At 42.1% G+C, this 18,451-nt stretch overlaps 2 protein-coding genes across 3 annotated transcripts in view; one reads left to right on the top strand and one right to left on the bottom strand.

The window, feature by feature from the left end:
- BBS4 (Bardet-Biedl syndrome 4) overlaps window positions 1-18,451 on the bottom strand; it is a 164,628-nt gene that overhangs the window by 34,654 nt on the left and 111,523 nt on the right. The gene's annotated exons all lie outside the window — the stretch shown is intronic.
- The window catches only part of ADPGK (ADP-dependent glucokinase), a 35,898-nt gene that overhangs the window by 7,296 nt on the left and 10,151 nt on the right, over window positions 1-18,451 (top strand). The window contains exons 3-7 of the mRNA XM_014530390.1: window positions 947-1,172; window positions 4,703-4,765; window positions 11,471-11,591; window positions 16,865-17,061; window positions 17,685-17,783. Of these exons, the coding sequence (XP_014385876.1) occupies window positions 947-1,172; window positions 4,703-4,765; window positions 11,471-11,591; window positions 16,865-17,061; window positions 17,685-17,783 (706 nt within the window). The remainder of the gene's footprint in view (window positions 1-946; window positions 1,173-4,702; window positions 4,766-11,470; window positions 11,592-16,864; window positions 17,062-17,684; window positions 17,784-18,451) is intronic.

Below are 18,451 nucleotides of genomic sequence, written 5' to 3' on the forward strand. Positions count from 1 at the left end.
GAGCCTCTCCTGCCTCCTCAGCAGCGCTAAGGATGTCCAACTGCAGCTTAGGCCTGCTCCCCGCTGGCAAGTGGACATCCCCCAAGGGCTCCTGGGCTGCCAGAGGGATGTCTGACTTCCAGTTAAGCCAGCAGGTGGACATCCCCCAAGGGGTCCCAGACTGCGAGAGGGCACAGGCTGGGCTGAGGGACCCCCCCGAGTGCACAAATTTTTGTGCACCGGGCCTCTAGTTAAGTTATAAAAGTAATGTGTGCTTATAAACATTAGAAATGTATCTAATAAAAAATAAAATTTCTCTCCTTACCACAATCTCATTCCTCTTAGAGTTTGCAATCATTAATGATTTGGTGTATTAATTTCCAGATCAAGATATTTTTTAAAGCAACTAGAAAGGAAACATAGTTATATATATCACACTAAAATTAAATCCACCCAGTTTCCTTTATTGATGAGTTTACCTTCTGGTTTCAAAGCTGCCCAGAATTAACCTGGAAGCCCAGCCACCTTTATCACCAGGAGCTGTTTTGATTGGCCTGCTTTGAGCCTCACTCTTCTCAGAGGTTTGGAGCTGCCTATGTGGTCATCTAGCCCCACTGCTAAGAATGACATCCCCACTTGTCAGAGCCAGGAATAGTGAATTGCAGGGAGGGGGTGTGGATAGACCTCAACCAGCTACCCAAATTATTCAGCCCTTTTAGGGTATGACTTTTAGCAAAGAAACACTGACATACAAGCCAGAACTTTCTTCTTTTTTTAACCATTTGTACACCATACTCATCTATAATCTGCAAGCAGCGGACCTTTTTTAATTAAATTCAAAATATCGTGGCAGTTAACTGGTTAAAATCCTCACCAGAGGATATTTTTTTCCATTGATTCTTCGAGAGTGGAAGGGGGGAGTGGGGCTTCTGCTCATTTCTCTCATGGTCTGTGTCCTTCCTTCCAGAGTCAATGCATGTGTGGATGTGGTGCTCTCAGGGGTGAAGCTTTTGCAGGCACTTGGCCTGAATCCTGGGGATGGGAAAGATCACTCCATTCTGCATTCAAAGAATGATCTGAAAGAAACCTTCACTCACTTCATGGGGAAGGGAGCAGCTGCAGAGCGCTTCTTCAGCGATAAGGAAACTTTCCATGATGTGGCCCAAGTTGCATCGAAGTTCCCAGGAGCCCAGGTCTGTTTGGTTCACTAGCAGTAAGTTAAGATAAGATGCGAAAAGATACCTTTTCTGTATGGTTCCTAGAAGCAACCAAGCAACTTCTTCCTCCAGTTTGCCCAAGGGGATGACTGTTGGGAATCCAGTTCTGCGATGTTTTCTTTTATAAAACTGTTTATCTGACCTTCCATTAACTCTGCTGCTTCTGGTCAGATCAATTCAACCAGCGTTTATGGAGAATATTTACTAAAATTTTGGTTCTGGTTCATCCATGTTACCCATGTTTAAGGTAGGAAAGATATCTACTAACTGGTTTGGATATTGCTTGTGGCTGATAACGTGTGGTAATCCTAACATGGCCTAGTCCTTCCTGAGCAGAAGACAAGGCCAAACCCACAGGGAACTAGTTCCAGCCTTTGCCTGGGTCTCCCCTCTGTTCCGCTGGTCCCAAGCAATGTTTCTCCACCTCAGCGCTACAGACGTGTGCGGCTGGACAGTTCTTTGTCTTGGGGGCTTTCCTGCACATTGTAAGATGTTTAGCAGCATCTCTGGCCTCTACCCATTAGATGACAGTAACACTTCCTCTTTTCCCAAACTGTGACAGTTAAAAGTGTTTCCAGGGTGGGGAAGAGGAAGGAAGTAAAATCACCCCTGGTAGAGAACTTCAGGATTAGACTGGTGATTCTCAGAGTTGAACATGTGCATCAGAATCACTTGGATGTGGTTTTGAAAACACAGATTCTTGGGGCCCAGAGTTTCTGATTCAGTGTATGTGGGATGGGACCCAAGAATTTATCCTTCTGGCAAGTTTCCTGGTTATATTGATGCTATTGTTCTGAGCACATTGTTTTGAGAATCACAAGTACACAGGGTAGAACCTGTCAGAGATAGAATTAGGGGAACCCCAAGCCCATCTGGTGATCATAAACAAAGCTCTGGGGCCTGCAAGGTCCAGACAACTTCCAAGAGGCTCACTCGGAGTAAGAAGCAATGCTGGGGCAGGAGACCTGAGCAACCATGGCTCTTGCCCTGGGCCCAGCACACCTGTTTGTCACACATGCCCTTATGCCTCTTGAGGTTGAATTTTGGTTGTTTGTTTAAACATCTCTCCACCCCACTCCATCTCACTCCTGATTCTTCTTACCTAAAATCTTCCTTTGGCTAGTCACCTGACTCTGGGTGTGACTCTTTCTAGGGAAGCTCTTAATGCCATTTTTAATTAGTACCTTCCACAGGCTATTTTTTATGACCACTTTTATTTTGATAACTTTTAAGATTTTAACATTGCTGTTTTTTTTTTCCTTTGAAGCTGCCCATTTGAACATTAGAAATGGGCATGGGCATTACCCAGCTGAGTTTCTAAAGGAATAGCAACTGTTAAAATTTCATGTATGATCATTTTGCATCTGAGCTCAGTAGTGAAGGTCTAATCTCTTATGAAAGATCTTGATAGTTTTAACATGATGACAAGTCTACTGTTTAAAGCAGTGGTTCTCAACCTTCCTAATGCCACGACCCTTTAATACAGTTCCTCATGTTGTGGTGACCCCCAATTTCATTGTTACAAATTGAACATAATTAAAGCATAGTGATTAATCACAAAAACAATATGTAATTATATATGTGTTTTCCGATGGTCTTGACCCAAAGGGGTCAAGACCGACAGGTTGAGAACCGCTGGTTTAAAGTCTTTGTGATGATGCATTTAAATCACCAATTTGATTTCTGCTTTCTCTGCCTTGAAACTTTTGTTTCATAACAAAAAGTTTCTTTTTACAAAACTTAACCTAGCTTTAGATCATCCAAATTATTTCTTATAAAGCCTAAAATGTGTTATTTATTTCCCACTAGGGTGACACTTCATTTGGTGCCTCTTCTAATTCCCTTAAGGCAGATTGACTGATAAACAGCAGTTAGTAACTATTACATGAAAACTTAAATCCACTTCATAGAATCTTAATGTTTCCCCCAAGATATTTAGTAAATTCTAACCATCACAGTTAAATACAATAAAAAGGCTAATGTATTAAAGGCCAAATTTCAACCTATGTATCAACAGAAAGTTTTCCCATAGAAAGCTATTACTTTCTTACCTGTAGCCACTGATTGGTTGACACAAACCCTGGGATTAGAGTGATGTCTAGCATCTAGAATTGAATTATTTATTTAGTCTGTGCCTCTGTGTGGGGCTGAGGACCAGGAAGGTGAGGTGGTAGCATTCTGCCTAAGCAAGACTATTGATAAGGCTTCTCAGCTTTCATAATAGAACATCAGCTTTATCTCCTACTTGTCAGGTTTCCAAAGCACATGAACTCATCTTTAGTCAGCAACATGGAATAGCAGCCTTGAATTATCTGTTCTCTAGCTCTGTGTCCTGGGCTGAGAGATATGATGTTTAGGAAACAGCATTGCCCCTAGGAAAGCCTTTGTATTTCCTAACACATCAATTTGTTTCTTCCTTTTTCTCAAAATGTAGCAACAAACATTTATTGAGCACTTATTATAAGGAAGGAAAAAAAAACAGTCCCTACCCTGAAGGAGCTAGACATGTACCCAGATGATAATAGCCCCAGTGGACAGGGGTACTAGTAGAGGTTTGGAGCATAGGGGAAGCAGAGGTTCTGTAATCCTGTCTGGGTAGAGGGGTATGGAGGCTGGGATGGCAGTGGAGAAGAGGAAATAGAAGGCACTGCAGAAGAGGTGATACTGCAGCTGATTCTTAAGAAGTGATCGGGGATTTACCAGGATATGAGAAGGGCAGGCATCCTGATCAAACCAAAAGCATGTGCTAAAGGCACACAGAGGAACGCAGACTTGGAGAACTGGAAGCATGGTGTGGAAGGCAGGAAATGAAGGTGAGCAGGGGCAGCTCTAGAAGCCCTGTGTGCCTCACTTAGGAGTTGGATTTCAGTTCATTGTAGTGTTTATTGGATGACTTTCAGAAGGAGAGTGACATAATCATAAACTCTCAGAAGGATTATGGTGCAGAAGATAAGATCTGTGCACACTTGTCCTTTTTCCTTTATCTGTTCTGTCTGCCTAGACCAGTGATGGAGAACCTTTTGAGCTCGGCATGTCAGCATTTTGAAAAACCCTAACTTAACTCTGGTGCCGTGTCACATATAGAAATTTTTTGATATTTGCAACCATAGTAAAACAAAGACTTATATTTTTGATATTTATTTTATATATTTAAATACCATTTAACAAAGAAAAACCAACCAAAAAAATGAGTTCGCTTGTCACCTCTGACACGTGTGTCATAGGTTCGCCATCACTGGCCTAGAAGCTCAAGGCCAAATTTGATCCAGGGTTAAGGCAATTATACTAATTACCATGGTTAGCATATTTGTTTTCTTCACCTTTCCTTAAAACTCATAGTCCATTTACCTGTGGGTTTAATGTTTTATTAGCTTCACCTCAGTATCCTTGCAAAGTCACCTCAAAATAATTTTTGGAAAAATATAGAATTCAAAATTTAAAAATTATTAAGGTTTGATAACATGATTGTGCTAAATACTGTCTAATAACCTTGAACTATCTTACAGCACTATGTAGGAGGAAATGCAGCTTTAATTGGACAGAAATTTGCAGCCAAGTCAGATCTAAAGGTAGGTCAAATTCCCAGATTAAAACCTGTCCCTTTCACTACTTTTCAATAATTTTAGGAGTAAGAATGAATACCTTAGTCCTGACCGGTTTGGCTCAGTGGATAGAGCGTCGGCCTGTGGACTGAAGGGTCCCAGGTTCAATTCCGGTCAAGGGCATGTAACCTTGATTGTAGGCACATCCCCAGTAGGGGGTGTGCAGGAGGCAGCTGATTGATGTTTCTAACTCTCTATCCCTCTCCCTTTCTCTCTGTAAAAAATTAATAAAATACATTTTTTTTAAAAAAAAGAATGAATACCTTATTAAATGTACAGAACACCTACTATGTGCCCTGGGCCTCTTGTTAGGAGCCAATCCTAGCTAATAAAGAGTAATATGCAAATTGACCATCACTCCAACACACAAGATGGCCTGCAGGGGAGGGCAGTTGGGGGCAACCTGGCCTGCAGAGGAGGGCAGTTGGGGGAGCCAGGCCTGCAGGGGAGGGCAGTTGGGGGCAACCTGGCCTGCAGAGGAGGGCAGTTGGGGGAGCCAGGCCTGCAGGGGAGGGCAGTTGGGGGCAACCTGGCCTGCAGAGGAGGGCAGTTGGGGGAGCCAGGCCTGCAGGGGAGGGCAGTTGGGGGCAACCTGGCCTGCAGAGGAGGGCAGTTGGGGGAGCCAGGCCTGCAGGGGAGGGCAGTTGGGGGGGCCAGGCCTGCAGAGGAGGGCAGTTGGGGGGGACAGGGTCCCCAGAGGAGAAGGTTCAAATATACCCCCCACCCCCACCCCCACCCCACCCCCATGTGCACGAATTTCATGCACTGCGCCTCTAGTAAAATAATAGGAGGAGTATAATAGCAGTTCATGCTTCCTGAGTGCTTACTTTGTGTCTGACATTGTCTTTACCCCATATTTTTTTAGTGATTTACATAGATTATATAATTTAATTCTACAACAACCTCTAAGGCTAATACTGGTGTTGGTACTGTTATTATCTTTCCACATGAAGCTTAAGGCATAGAACAACACAGTTAATAAATGGAACTATTCCAACCTAGGACCTGGAGTCCTCGTTCTTAAGTAATGGTTAAAAGCATGTAGGCTTTGGAGTCAGTGCCTGAGACTGGGGGTTATACAGTGATGAGAGAAAACTTAGTTGGCTCTGTTGGTGAGCCTAGATCCAGTGTTGAAAAATGAAGTCCACTAATGGAGGTTGGTAGGAGGGTATCTTCAAGTCTTCAACTATTAGTTTAATAGAATTCAAAATCCCTGCTGTTGAGAATAACATCTGAATAAGAAGGTTCTTTTGCTGAGTGGAATAGGTATGCGGGGGAGGCCAGCATGGTTACTGCTGTTGCCCTACTGCAAAATGATTAAGTTTGGATTAGAGCAGCCAGAAAAGGAGAAGCTCATCTGTCTAAGCTTACTAAAATGGAATCACTCGGTGCTAGACTATACTTGAGGGCAAAGAAGATAGATTAACAAAGCTGATATCGGAGTAAGCAAACTTGACAAGTGTGGAATAGATGTGGCTACTGACAATGGAGAAAAGGAACCTTAAACAGTTTGGAAGAACCAGCCTGAAAATAGAAATGTGGGTCACGGGCAGAGATGGGCCCAGTAATACAGATAGCTGATCAGCAGTTTGGGGGGGGGGGAATTTATTTGGAGCCACGCTATACAGCAGAAAATGGATGTGCTTATATGTGGAGAGCATAGTAAAGTGTGAACATTTGTATTTTAAAAATAATTAACGTTCTCATGAAGTATTAGAGTGGAAAATAACGATTTTAAGTCATTATCTTTGTAGATAGTAATTAACTCCCAAGTAGAGAAGATTAGAAATTCCAGGGCTACCCTTCAGAAATATTACCAGCTAATAGATAAAAGGAAAGAAAAGATCAATCATAAGCTCATTAGAGAGTGCCTGTGCCCTTCCCATTAGAACCCTGGGTGTTTGTGTGGGTCCCTAAAAGGCCACCTTCCTGACTCTGAGAAGTAATTCTGGCCTCTGGGAGGACAGCACTCTGGAAGTCCTGGGTTATTAATACAAGATTGACTTTTCAGTATTGACCTCCCCTGAGACAGCATTTGCTGTTGTTCTCTGGAGAAGCTGGGCCTGGGACCAGTCTTGTTGGGAAGCATTCTGGTAAAACAACATTCTGGCCTTAGTAGGATATTGAGCAAAGAAAAGGGGTATCTGTTACTCAGTCCTCACAATAATCTTATGAAGTATGGTATTACCATCCTTTTAAAGATGAAAGATCCAGAGAAGTAATGTGCCCAAGGTCATCTAGCCAGGAAATGATAGAGCCAGGATTCAAAGGCCAGGCTCTGCCATGATCTCACCACCCTATTCTGCTCTCAGATTTAGTTTAACCTGCCAAAATGCGATCATCTGAGAACTACCAGAGGTTAAGAACTAGGTGTTTTCCAAAGGTGATAATAATAATAGCTAACACTTACATAGGTCTTATTGTATGCCAGGTACTCTATCAAGTGATACACACACACGCGCACACACACACAAACACACACACACGGTACACATTTCATCTTCAGAATGCCCTATAAGGGAAGTTATATTACCCCATTTTGTAGATAGGAAAAGTGGGGCATGGAAGGTTAAACCCTTATAAAGGGTTGGAGCTGGGATTTAAACCCAAGCAGTCTCGCTCCAGAGTTCATATTTTTAATGACTGCTATAGATTGTGTCTCAGAAATAGACCCTGGTGAATACAGCAAAGGCAGATTTAGTGGAATGGTAGGATAGAAGCCAGATTGCAGAAAGGGAGACTGCCTTTGAGAAAATATATTCTGGATTTCATCAAATGCTGCATCTAATAAGATGATTGTATGGGTTTTTGTTTTTTAGTTTGGTATATGGTAATTACATTGATTTTCAAATGTTAAGCCAACCTTGCATCCCTGAGGTAAACCCCACTTGGTTCTGATGTATTTATTTTCTGTTTTATCTATTGTTGGATTTAGTTTACTAAAATTTGTTTTAAATTTTTATGTCTATTTCCAAGAGGGCTGTGGTCCCTATTTTTATTTTCTTGTATGTCTGGTTTTGGTATCAAAACCATACTGACCTTTAGAATGAGTTGGAAATATTTAGATTTTTTTTAAAAAAGAGTTTGTGTAGAATTTATATTATACCTTCCTTAAATGTTTGTAGCATTCACCAGGAAAGCCACTCTAGATCTGGATTTCTTTTTATGTGAAGTTATTAACAACTTTTTTTTATCCTCACCAGAAATATGCCTATTTATTTTTAGAGAGAGAGGAAGAGGGGGAGGAAGGGAGGGAAAGAGAGAGAAGAGAGCAACATCAATCAGTTGCCTCCTGTACCCGCGCCGAGTGTGGATCAAACCCACCACCTAGGTATGTGCCGACTGGGAATCGAACCCACAACCTTCCAGTGTACAGATAACACTCCAACCAGCTGAGTCACCTGGCCAGGGCACAACTTTGAAACCTTTGTTGTTTTCTGATTTAGGATGTTTAATACAATAAATTTCTCTTAAGAATTGTTTTAGCTGCATCCCACAGTTTTTGATGCATTGTGTTTTTATTTTCATTTGGTTGAAATGCTTTCTAATTTCCCTTTCATTTCTGGAAATGGGCTATTTACTAACCTATCCATGGACTACTTAGAAGTGTATTAGTTTCTAAATATCTGGGGGTTTTCCAGATATCTGTTAATGATTTCTATTTTAACTCCACTGTGGTTAGACAATGTGCTTCTCTGACTCCTATTAAATTTATTGAGACTTTTTTATGGCCCAGAGTAAGGTTTATCTTGGTGAGCTCTACACAAACTTGAAAAGCATGTATATTCTGCTGTTGTTGGGTAGAGTGTTCTATAAACGTCAATTAGACCACATTGGTTGATAGTGTCATTCTAGCCTTTCTATATTACTGATTTTCTCTCTACTTGATTTATTGATTATTGAGAGAGATGTATTGACATCTTCAGCTATAATCGTGGACTTAGATCTATTTCCTTTGCAGTTCTTATAACATTTTGCTTCATGTATTTTTAAGCTCTGTTATTAAGTGCTGAACTGCTTAGGATTATTACATCCCTTTATGAATTGAACTCTTTATGATTACCAAGGATAAAGAAAATCATTTTATATAATTATTTGTTCTGAAATCTGTTTTGATTAAAATAGCCATTCTAGCTTTCTTTTGATTAGTGTTAGCATGATATATCTTTTTTCATCCTTCTGCTTTTAACCTATTTGTGTCTTTATATTTAAAACATATTTCTCGTAGGCAGCATATAATTGAGGCTTGCTTTTTAATACTTTGACAATCTGTCTTTTAATTGGAGTGTTTAGACGATTTACACTTAATGTGATGGTTGCTTTATCAGGTTAGGTTTAAATCTGACATCTTGCTACTTATTTTCCATTTGTCCCACCTCTTTACCTTCCCTTTTTCCTCCTTTGCTGCACTCTTTTTTAAAAATATATTTTTTTGTATTGATTTCAAAGATGAAGGGAGAGGGAGAGAGAGATAGAAACATCAATGATGAGAGAGAATCATTGATCGGCTGCCTCCTGCACACCCTCTACTGGGGATCGAGCCCATAACCCAGGCATGTGCCCTGACCGGGAATCGAACCAGGACCTCCTGGATCATAGGTCGATGCTCAACCACTGAGCCATACCTGCTGGACTTCTGCACCCTTTTTTTTTGGATTATTTTCTATGATTTCATATTATCTAGCTTATTAGCTAAAATTCTTTGTTTTGTTCTTTTAGTGATTGCTTTAGGGTTTATAATGTATATTAGCTTATCACAGTCTGATTTCAAGTGATAGTAGTATACCACGTAGAATGTAAGAACTTTACAACAGCGTACACCTTCATTTCTCCCCCTCTTGTCTTTACACTATTATTGCTGTATAGTTTACCTTTACAAATCTTACAAACCTCTGTATGTTGTTAATATTTATAAGCAGTTAATTATCTTTTAAAGAGCTTTAAATAATAAGAGATATGGCTTATCTAGATATTACTTATCCAGCACCATTTCTGGTGCTCTCATTCCTTTGTTTAGAGCTGTATTTCCATCCAGTATCATTTTCCTTCTGCCCGAAGGATCTCCTTTCACATTTTTTATTGTGCAGGTCTGCTGCTGATGAATTCTTTCAGAATTGTGTATCAGTGAACTCTTTTAAGGAAACTCTTTTAAGATAATTTGCTAAAGTATTTGTAGGGCTTGCTTAGTTTTTTCCTGTTTCTTCAGAATCACTGTTCTTTGTTGCCCAATGTCCAAATGTTTTGAAAACCCTTGTTTCACATATTGTATCTGTTTTCCCTTGTTACTGTTTTCGGCAGGAGGGTAAACTGGCCCTTGTTACCTTATCATGAAAACTGAAGTTCTAGTCAAGAATTCAAAAAAATAAAATAAAATGGGAGGGGCATGACTTTTCAGAATTGGCAAATAATGGACATGTGTCAAGGCTGAAAGGGAGTAGTAAGTAAGTCAAGGGGAGAGAGGCATATTTTCACTCAGAAGCTGGGATTTCTCAGACACATAAAAGTGCCTCTGTACAAACAAGCAGTCAATTAGCAAGTAAAAATGCCTTTGAAGCTTCTGGGTGCAGCATATTAGATCTGAAATGGTGTTGTTATCTCTGGGTACTTTCCTTTACATTTTGGTCCAAGCCCTCATCTTTTAGTGGTTTTGAGTCTGTTGGACTGGCTCTGAGTGAGGTCCAGAACTGGCATAGCAGAAACAGCAGTACTGTGAAATGGCTTCTGAAAGGAATAGACAGGAGAGGCCCAGGTCAGAGTTGAAGAAAAGGTTTTGGAAAAGTTGCAGAGCACCTGCCCCCAAACTTTCTGAGTTGGGGTACTTTTTAATTCTCATATTTGGAAAATGGTTCTGTTCACATAACAGCTAAGTATGGTAGGGGCCTGGTCTCACAAGTCTGGTCACCTGTTGTGGAGGGTATTGTGATCCTTGAGGTTGGTTCTTTTTTATACTGTGTACAATTCAAACAGAAATGTTTCCAACATTCCATATCTATTTTCCTACACAGGATGTGAGTAAAGAAAAAGAGAAAGTAGTGTAGGGCATGTCTTAGTCTGCCATAATAACAAAATGTCATAGACCAGTGGCTTAAACAACAAAAATTCATTTTCTCAGTCTGGAGGCTGGAAAGTCCAAGGTCAAGGTTCCAGCAATGTTTGGTTTCTGGTGAGGGCCCTGTTCCTGGCTTACAGATGGCCACCCATTTTGCTGTGACCTCACATGGCCTTTCTTCAGTGTGTATGGTATAGAAAGAGAGAAATCTCTCCCTTTCTTTCTTATAAGGCTACCTCCTATAGGACCTCACCCATATGACCTCATTTAGCCTTAATTACCTCCTGAAAGCTCTATCTCCAAATACTGTCACATTGGCAATTAGACTTTAACATATGAATTTGGGGGGGGACACAAATGTTCAGTCCCTAACAGCTACATAGGACCTAACATGTGTGACATGGGTCTTTTGTCAGCCTCTCATTTCTGGGTACATTGTGGTCATTGTTCCAGAGGCTGAAACCTGATAATAGTCCCTCTATTACATAACTTTCAAAATTAGATTGGGATTCCAGTGTTTTGTTAAAATGAAAATAAGTGGCCTCAATGTACCTTTTTGGTTACTATACAGATTCCATGGAAAAAGGAACAGATCTGATAGACTTCATATTTCTTGTCTCCAGGTTCTTCTTTGTGGTCCAGTTGGTCCAAAACTGCACGAGCTTCTTGATGACAATGTATTTGTTCCACCAGAGTCACTGCAAGAAGTGGATGAGTTCCACCTCATTTTAGAGTATCAAGCAGGTAAGAGAAATGAGTGAGTACCGGTGTAAGACTCGGCAGGGGAGTGTGTAATGTTATGTTGAGGAGTAACTGTCCTACAGATTTCTCTGTTTAAATTAGTAGGATCCCTGTTCTTTCTTTACCACAGGTTTCCTGCACTGATGCTGGCCATTGTCTCAAGGGAGAGTGCTAGAGTATTATAACAGTGAAGAAAATTTCCAAATCTATAAACAGAATTGATCTGAAACCAAGAGGAATCAGGATGTAGGAAAGCAGGCATCTTAAACACAAACCTATAAAGTTTTTCTTTATTACTAAGGAAAGAAAAGGGCAGGTAACATCTGTTCAACTCTGTGCTTGATTCTGCCCAAGGCCTTTCTGGGCAACTGTTCCAAGCTGCTTAGATTTGATGCTGGGCCTCTGGCAAGCTTCCTCTGAATTGCTTTGTTTTCCCTTGGGTGTGTAACTGGAAGTGTTATATATTTAACAACGCATATTATTTCCCGTTATATAATGTTTTAATGTTTATCACTCCAAGCCACTCCATCCAGCTCCCCCCTACCCCCAGTAGATTTTGTTACAGAGTCTGCAGATCTGATTTCGGAAAGAATCCTAAATACCTGAACATAATTTGGTTCTGTGTATTTGCTGGGTATCTTTCCTCTACTCAGAGGCCAGCCTTTTGAATTTGATTCAACATGTTAATTCAAGTTAAAAACTCAAACATCGAAACAGACTAATTGGCACCTTAAAGCAGTATGTACTTAATATGCTTCACTGAACTGCTTCCAAATCAGAAATTAAGAGAACCTTACCTACTAGAGTAATTAACTTTAATGTAAGATATGAAATATAGTGCTTCTTGAAAATTATGCCTTTCTTCAAGTAGAAAACGGGATTGTTTCTGGTTCTCTTTGGGGTATTTACTAGAATCAGTCAGGAAGTTAAGAAGGTCAGGGTCTGAAAATTAGGGACCGAATGTTAGGGCAGGCATCTCACATTTAATAATATACAAGTTTTGAGTTGCTTTCAGTTTTAGTTTCCCCAAATGGGAAATCAGAGTGATGGTTCTTACTGCCTGAAGGCTGTGGTAAGGACTAAGAGGTAGTGTGTTTAAGCACTATGAACTGCTCAAATGAAAGGCATGAACAAGACTGTTGACTGAAAGAATCTAGAATAACTAAAGATGTGTCTTCGATGTGCTACTGATGCTGCTGCCAGTTGCATGTTCTCATTGCCATTTCTGTTGGCACTCACATTCTAGACTTGGGACCTTTCTGGTTCCTGGTTTCTGTCATTTCCCCTGGGGACAAGAGTGGAGAGACTGTTTCCTCACGAAGACTGCTGTTGTGTTTGACAGACGTGCCTTACGTATAGTTCAGAGGATGGCACAGCTGATCTTGACAGGAGACTGTCTCCATCCTTGGGTTGAGAAGCTTACACTTCAGTTTTTCTTTTCTCGGCCATATTTTTTAGAATAAAGCAGATCTTTTATTAAACTTTGACATTTTTATCAGACTCTGGAGGGAACCTAGTCTAGTGGCAGCAGCTGTTGGGTCAGCTCTCTTAACAGAAGTCCATCCCCTGCTTCTCTCTAACCTGGATGAATAAATTCCCAGGAAGAATTGTCAACTTTTCCCTCCTCCTCTCCTGCCAGACGTCTCCAGAGAAGCTTAATTTCAGGCTTTGAGCCAGGGATCCAGTGAGTCATTACATAGGTTTTGCTGACTCAGTGGCTGGAGGGCAGGATGGTAAATTGAGAGAAGACATCACTTAAATAAATGCAAAGCCATATGAGAAAAGAGGGGCATTAACCTATTATTAGGCGCTCACGCTGTCTGAGTTTCAGTCACTTTGCTTCTCAGGCAGCTCCATCAGACCTGTGCGAACAGCCAGTGAAGAGCCCTTCACATCCCTCCTTGTCTTCACGTTGCAAAAGCCCATTTATTTTTATCTCGCTCATTTTTTTTTGCTGAAGGAATTGATTTATTTTGAACTCTCTGTGGCTTTTTTCCCCCTAAGTTAACTTAGGCAGTGCGTCCTAGCGGCTTCATTCTTTAAGGGCCAGTTCCAGGTCTTGCCCTGCAGAGAATACTAATGTCGCATCTTTTCCCCCATGTACAGTCTCATTAGTTGGGGAAATATTGGACTTGGAGTTCATACCCATACTTTTTGTTGTTGTGGGCATTAGAGACTGTTCTCTTGCTCCTGTATCTTGCTGTTCGTTCATGTGGCTGAGTGCCAGGTTCAGTGTGATCAGAAGTCTGATGATAGTAGGAGACACTGCTCTGCCCTCTGCTACCATCCACTGCAGGAGACAGATTCCTGAACAAATGATTGCAAAGTAAAGTGCCAACTCCTATAACTGGGTGTAGCAGTAGCCCAGGGAAGGAAGTCATTGGATATTCTTGGGGGTGACAGAGTTAGGAAAGGATTCATGGGGAGGTCGTCCTGGTATCTGAATGTGAGTGCCTTAAATGAAATAGAGCTAGACTACTACACTCCACTCTGTGGACCACCATTGGGTATTTTGTTTGGACATGACCAGGAGCTAAGAAAGGAATATAGTTTTAACAAGTATAATCATTGCATTGGGGTTTAGTAAATAGGTATTTTCTTTTTTTTTCCTGCTTTCATAGATTTTTATATAAATGACCCACAATTAAATGTTTCTTCAGAGGAATGGATTCAAGAAGCTAATTGCCCTGGCCGGTGTGGCTCAGTTGGTTGAGTGTCGTCCTGTGCACTGAAAGGTTGCCAGGTCGATTCCCAGTCAGGGCACATGGCCAGGTTGTAGGCTCGATCTCAGGTCGGGGGGTGTGCAGGAAGCAACTGATCGATTCTTCTCTCTCATACCAATGTTTCTCTCCCCCTCTCTGTTCATCTCTCTGTAAAATCAATTTTTTTAAAAAAAGAAAGCTGAACTTAAAGTAAGGAGGATTCTCCCAGCTTTGACACTTGCTCTACAGTAAGCCCTACACATGCGTGCACACAGGTGCTCTCCACAGAGAGGCAGAGCTTCTGTTTGGAGAGGCCTGTTGTAGAAAGGAGGAAGGAGGTTGCTAACTGCAGTTGGCAGATCACGAAAGATGAAGAAACCCTCTGCTATGGGTTGTTTGTCTTAGGAGAAAACTTTCTGAAGGAATATCCAGAATGTGATAGAAACCAAGTTTTTCAACTAGTTTTCAGCATGTGGGCTTCCCTTGTATAAATGGGACAAACCCTTAAACCCTGTGGAGGGAAAGCCACGTAAACCTGAATTATAGCAAGTCCTTGCCCCAGAGTGTCCCTGCTGGTGGTGACAGGTTTCTCCTCACCCAGCCCCCACTCGGGGGTGGCCTCATATAAGAATTGCCCTAAGCAGTTGCAGAGCCTCGGTGGCCCTTCGGCTGACTTAATTTCAAGATTTTCTGCCAAGTCTTTATGGACAAGAAGGTGAACTCTGTGGTTAAGCCTCTGATTGTGAAGCTTCACCAGGCGAGCTCGGAGAGGGCCCCTGTCTCCTTCCCTGCTTTAGGACTCACAGTGCAGCACTCCTCTCCAGTACTGGGCAGTGGTGGGGCCTTAATCAGTAGTTTTCCACCTAAATGCATGCCAAGATCTCAGTGGTGGCGCCTCGCCACCTGCACATTTAAAGCTAGTTCCCCGGGGAACTCTGATACATGGCCAGTGCTGAGAGCTATTCCTATAGATGAGCAGATCCAAACTCCTCCACCTACTAGGAGACCCACCCCAGGACGGATCTGCCTCCCTCTACTGCAAGCATGTCAAACTCAAAAGCTAACACGGGCCACATGAACAAGGTTTAAATTTATGTGGGCCGCAAAAAAACAAAAGCTTTAATTTTATAGAAACATAGGTTTATTTCGATAGAGACATGCTGAATACAAAGGGCTGAAATAAATGAGTAATTGTTAACATAAAATAATAGAACATTTTAATAAAAATTAATATTTTTTCTTGAACATTAACTTACCAGACACTGAATAACTGCACAAATTAATAAGCGTAATGCAAATAAACCTATTTTTCTTGTTCTCCAAAAGCAAAATATTTCCTATTGCGCACACCAAACAAGTCAGTACAAGACCAATCGGCTGCTAAAATATTCGCTGCTAGTATTAGTGGAGAGAAATGGAGCTCCTGTGCGTTAAGGCGTGTAAGGGAAATGAATGCAACACGATTATAGTAATCAGTCATTAACGAACATTGTAGTTCATTATTAATAATTATGTATAGCAGGGTATTGTAAAAATCAAGTTACAAAATTTTTATTAAAACGCTTCTTACATACCGTTATATTGGCTGGGCCGCAGAAATATTCGTTGTGGGCTGCAAGTTTGACATGCTTGCTCTACTGGGATCAGATTAGTAGGTGCTGAGTGGGCACTCTGTGCCAGGGGCTGTGACAAATGCTGTGGGAACCAGACATACGTGTTACCTTTATAGAGCTGGCAATCTGTTCAGGGAGACGTAGCACAAATGTGTGAAAAATGATTTAGGTTTGATGACTACTTCTAAATAGTAAAAGAGATAACTCAAAGCAAAATGATTACCACAGACCATGGAAAGGAAAATCTCTGTGGATGCTTAAAGTACTGAAAGTGTACTTCAGGCTGGAGCAGTCACAACCATTCATGAAGGAAGTTGCACTTGAACTTGGTCTTGAGCAGTCATTTACAGCAGCTCACTCAGAGGATGTAAGAGCAGCCAGATGCTCTTACCTTCTGGACCAAGTGCCTGGAAACCACCGGTGGGCAGCAGGGGGGAGGGAGTGCAGTCAGCTTGACTCTTGGAATTTCAGCCTCCTTAGGTCCCAACTAAGTGAAAGGTGCTCAGGACATTGCTGTGAGGTGGAGACAGAGAAAGGCAGCATTGCTGTGTGCAGGGACAAGTGTGCTATGCACTGTATGCTGGTATTTGTAAGTGATGCTCCTGTCCTGTAACTGGGAAAGGACACAGGCATCCTGTCTTTGAAAAGCTCAGTGGACAGCAGAGCTTTCCTGGGACTCAGGGTGAGCTAATTGCCACCCTTTGATAAAGGTGTATAGTACCCATACTGTGTTTCTGTGTATTTGGTTTGTTTGTTTCATTACTGACCACTGTCTTCCTGGATACAATGCCGTGCTTATCTCAGGCCATTGAAGCGAGGCTCTACTCAGCCAGAAGCCAGCCTCCCCTGAGAAAAGGCTCTGGGGAGCCCAGCAAGCCCCCTCACCCCCCACTTCCCCCCACAGCTAGGAGACTTAAAGCCTCTTCCTTTTCTTCCCATTGTGTTGACTGGGCTTTTCTAGGGGAGGAGTGGGGCCAGTTAAAAGCTCCCCATGCCAACCGATTGATCTTCTCCCACGACCTCTCCAACGGGGCCATGAGTATGCTGGAGGTGTTTGTGTCTAGCCTGGAAGAGTTTCAGCCAGACCTGGTGGTCCTCTCTGGATTGCACATGATGGAGGGACAAAGCAAGGAGTTCCAGAGAAAGAGACTCTTGGAGGTAATAGCACTGTTCTAGAATTTCACAGATCTCAGCAGTGTGTTTCTTCAGAATCCTGCTTCTTTTGGCCTCTACAGCTTACGCTGCCTTGCCCTCAGTTCTGGCCTTCCCAGGAGATATCACGGCAGCTGGCTCTGAACCTTCCTCTTGCTCTAGGGAGGCACCTCACAGTATTCTTTCAGACACAGGCAGCAGCTTGAGTAGGACAGGTCAGAACATCTTCCTGCCTGAGCCTCTGTATCCTGTGCTAAACTGAATGTGGCTGAAAGCTGCAGTGTTTATAGTTTGTGTCCTTTGTGTTATGTGTCATCTCACATCCCATCAGCTATTGCTGCAGATTCATATAGCAGTTGAAGCCAACTGCTCAGTTTAGGTCCCCAGGAATAGGCTGATTACATGAACATATAGGGGCGGTCCTTTGTGCTCTCTGAGTCTGTAATCCAGTGCTTCTCTGCAGAGCCTAGGTGTCCCTGTTTCCACAGAGGCCGTGGAAACCTACATAGCTTGGAGTTTTCATGAGGATGCAAAGAAGACAGTGACAATACACACTCCTCTAGGACCTGATCTTTTCTTCCTTTTGTCTGACTTCTATATCTAATAGCATTGCTGTCCTCTTTTTACAGGTTGTGACCTCCATTTCTGACATCCCCGTTGGTATTCCAATTCACCTAGAGCTGGCCAGCATGACCAATAGGGAGCTCATGAGCAGCATTGTGCATCAGGTAACCATGTGGGCAGCACATGGGGCCCTCATTGGCCCTGACTCTCATGGGGCCTTGCAAAGACATGCCTTTGTCCAGCAGGACCAGCTGTTTGGGCTCAGGGGCCAGCTCACTGAGGCATGGCTGTCATGTCACTCAGACTTAGGTCCTTGGAGATCTAAATAAGGAACCAGAACTGTTCTGGAACAGGATCTCCTCCTAGGTTAGAAATACGGCAGTGCATCTGATGGGTTCACGGGCTGTTCTTCTAGAATGGGGAAGTTGGGAGTGAATGGTCTATAGCTCAGCTGCTTTCAACGGAATGTCAAGAAGCTCAGAGAAAGGGATTAGGGGGAGCTTTACTCCCTTACCACCAGGCATCACGTGTTCACTCCTGCCTTGGGACGGCTAAAGTGATTAGATAAATTTGAGAGGGTAATGCTTAAGAATATAGACTTGGGGAACCTGAGTTGGAATGCTAGCTTTGCCATTCACTAGCTTTATGAACTTGGGCAAGTTAGTTACCCTTTTATTTTATTATTATTTAACCTTTATAATGGTTAATCATATGTTTCAAAACCCCTAAAATATTAAAAGCTATACAATAAAGCCACCCTCCCTCTTTCCCACCACTTGTACCCACTGTTAGTACTCTCATTAGTTTCATCTGTATCTCTCCAGTGTTACCA

This window comes from Myotis brandtii, unplaced genomic scaffold (assembly GCF_000412655.1).
Source record: "Myotis brandtii unplaced genomic scaffold, ASM41265v1 scaffold74, whole genome shotgun sequence".
Classification (NCBI taxonomy): domain Eukaryota; kingdom Metazoa; phylum Chordata; class Mammalia; order Chiroptera; family Vespertilionidae; genus Myotis; species Myotis brandtii.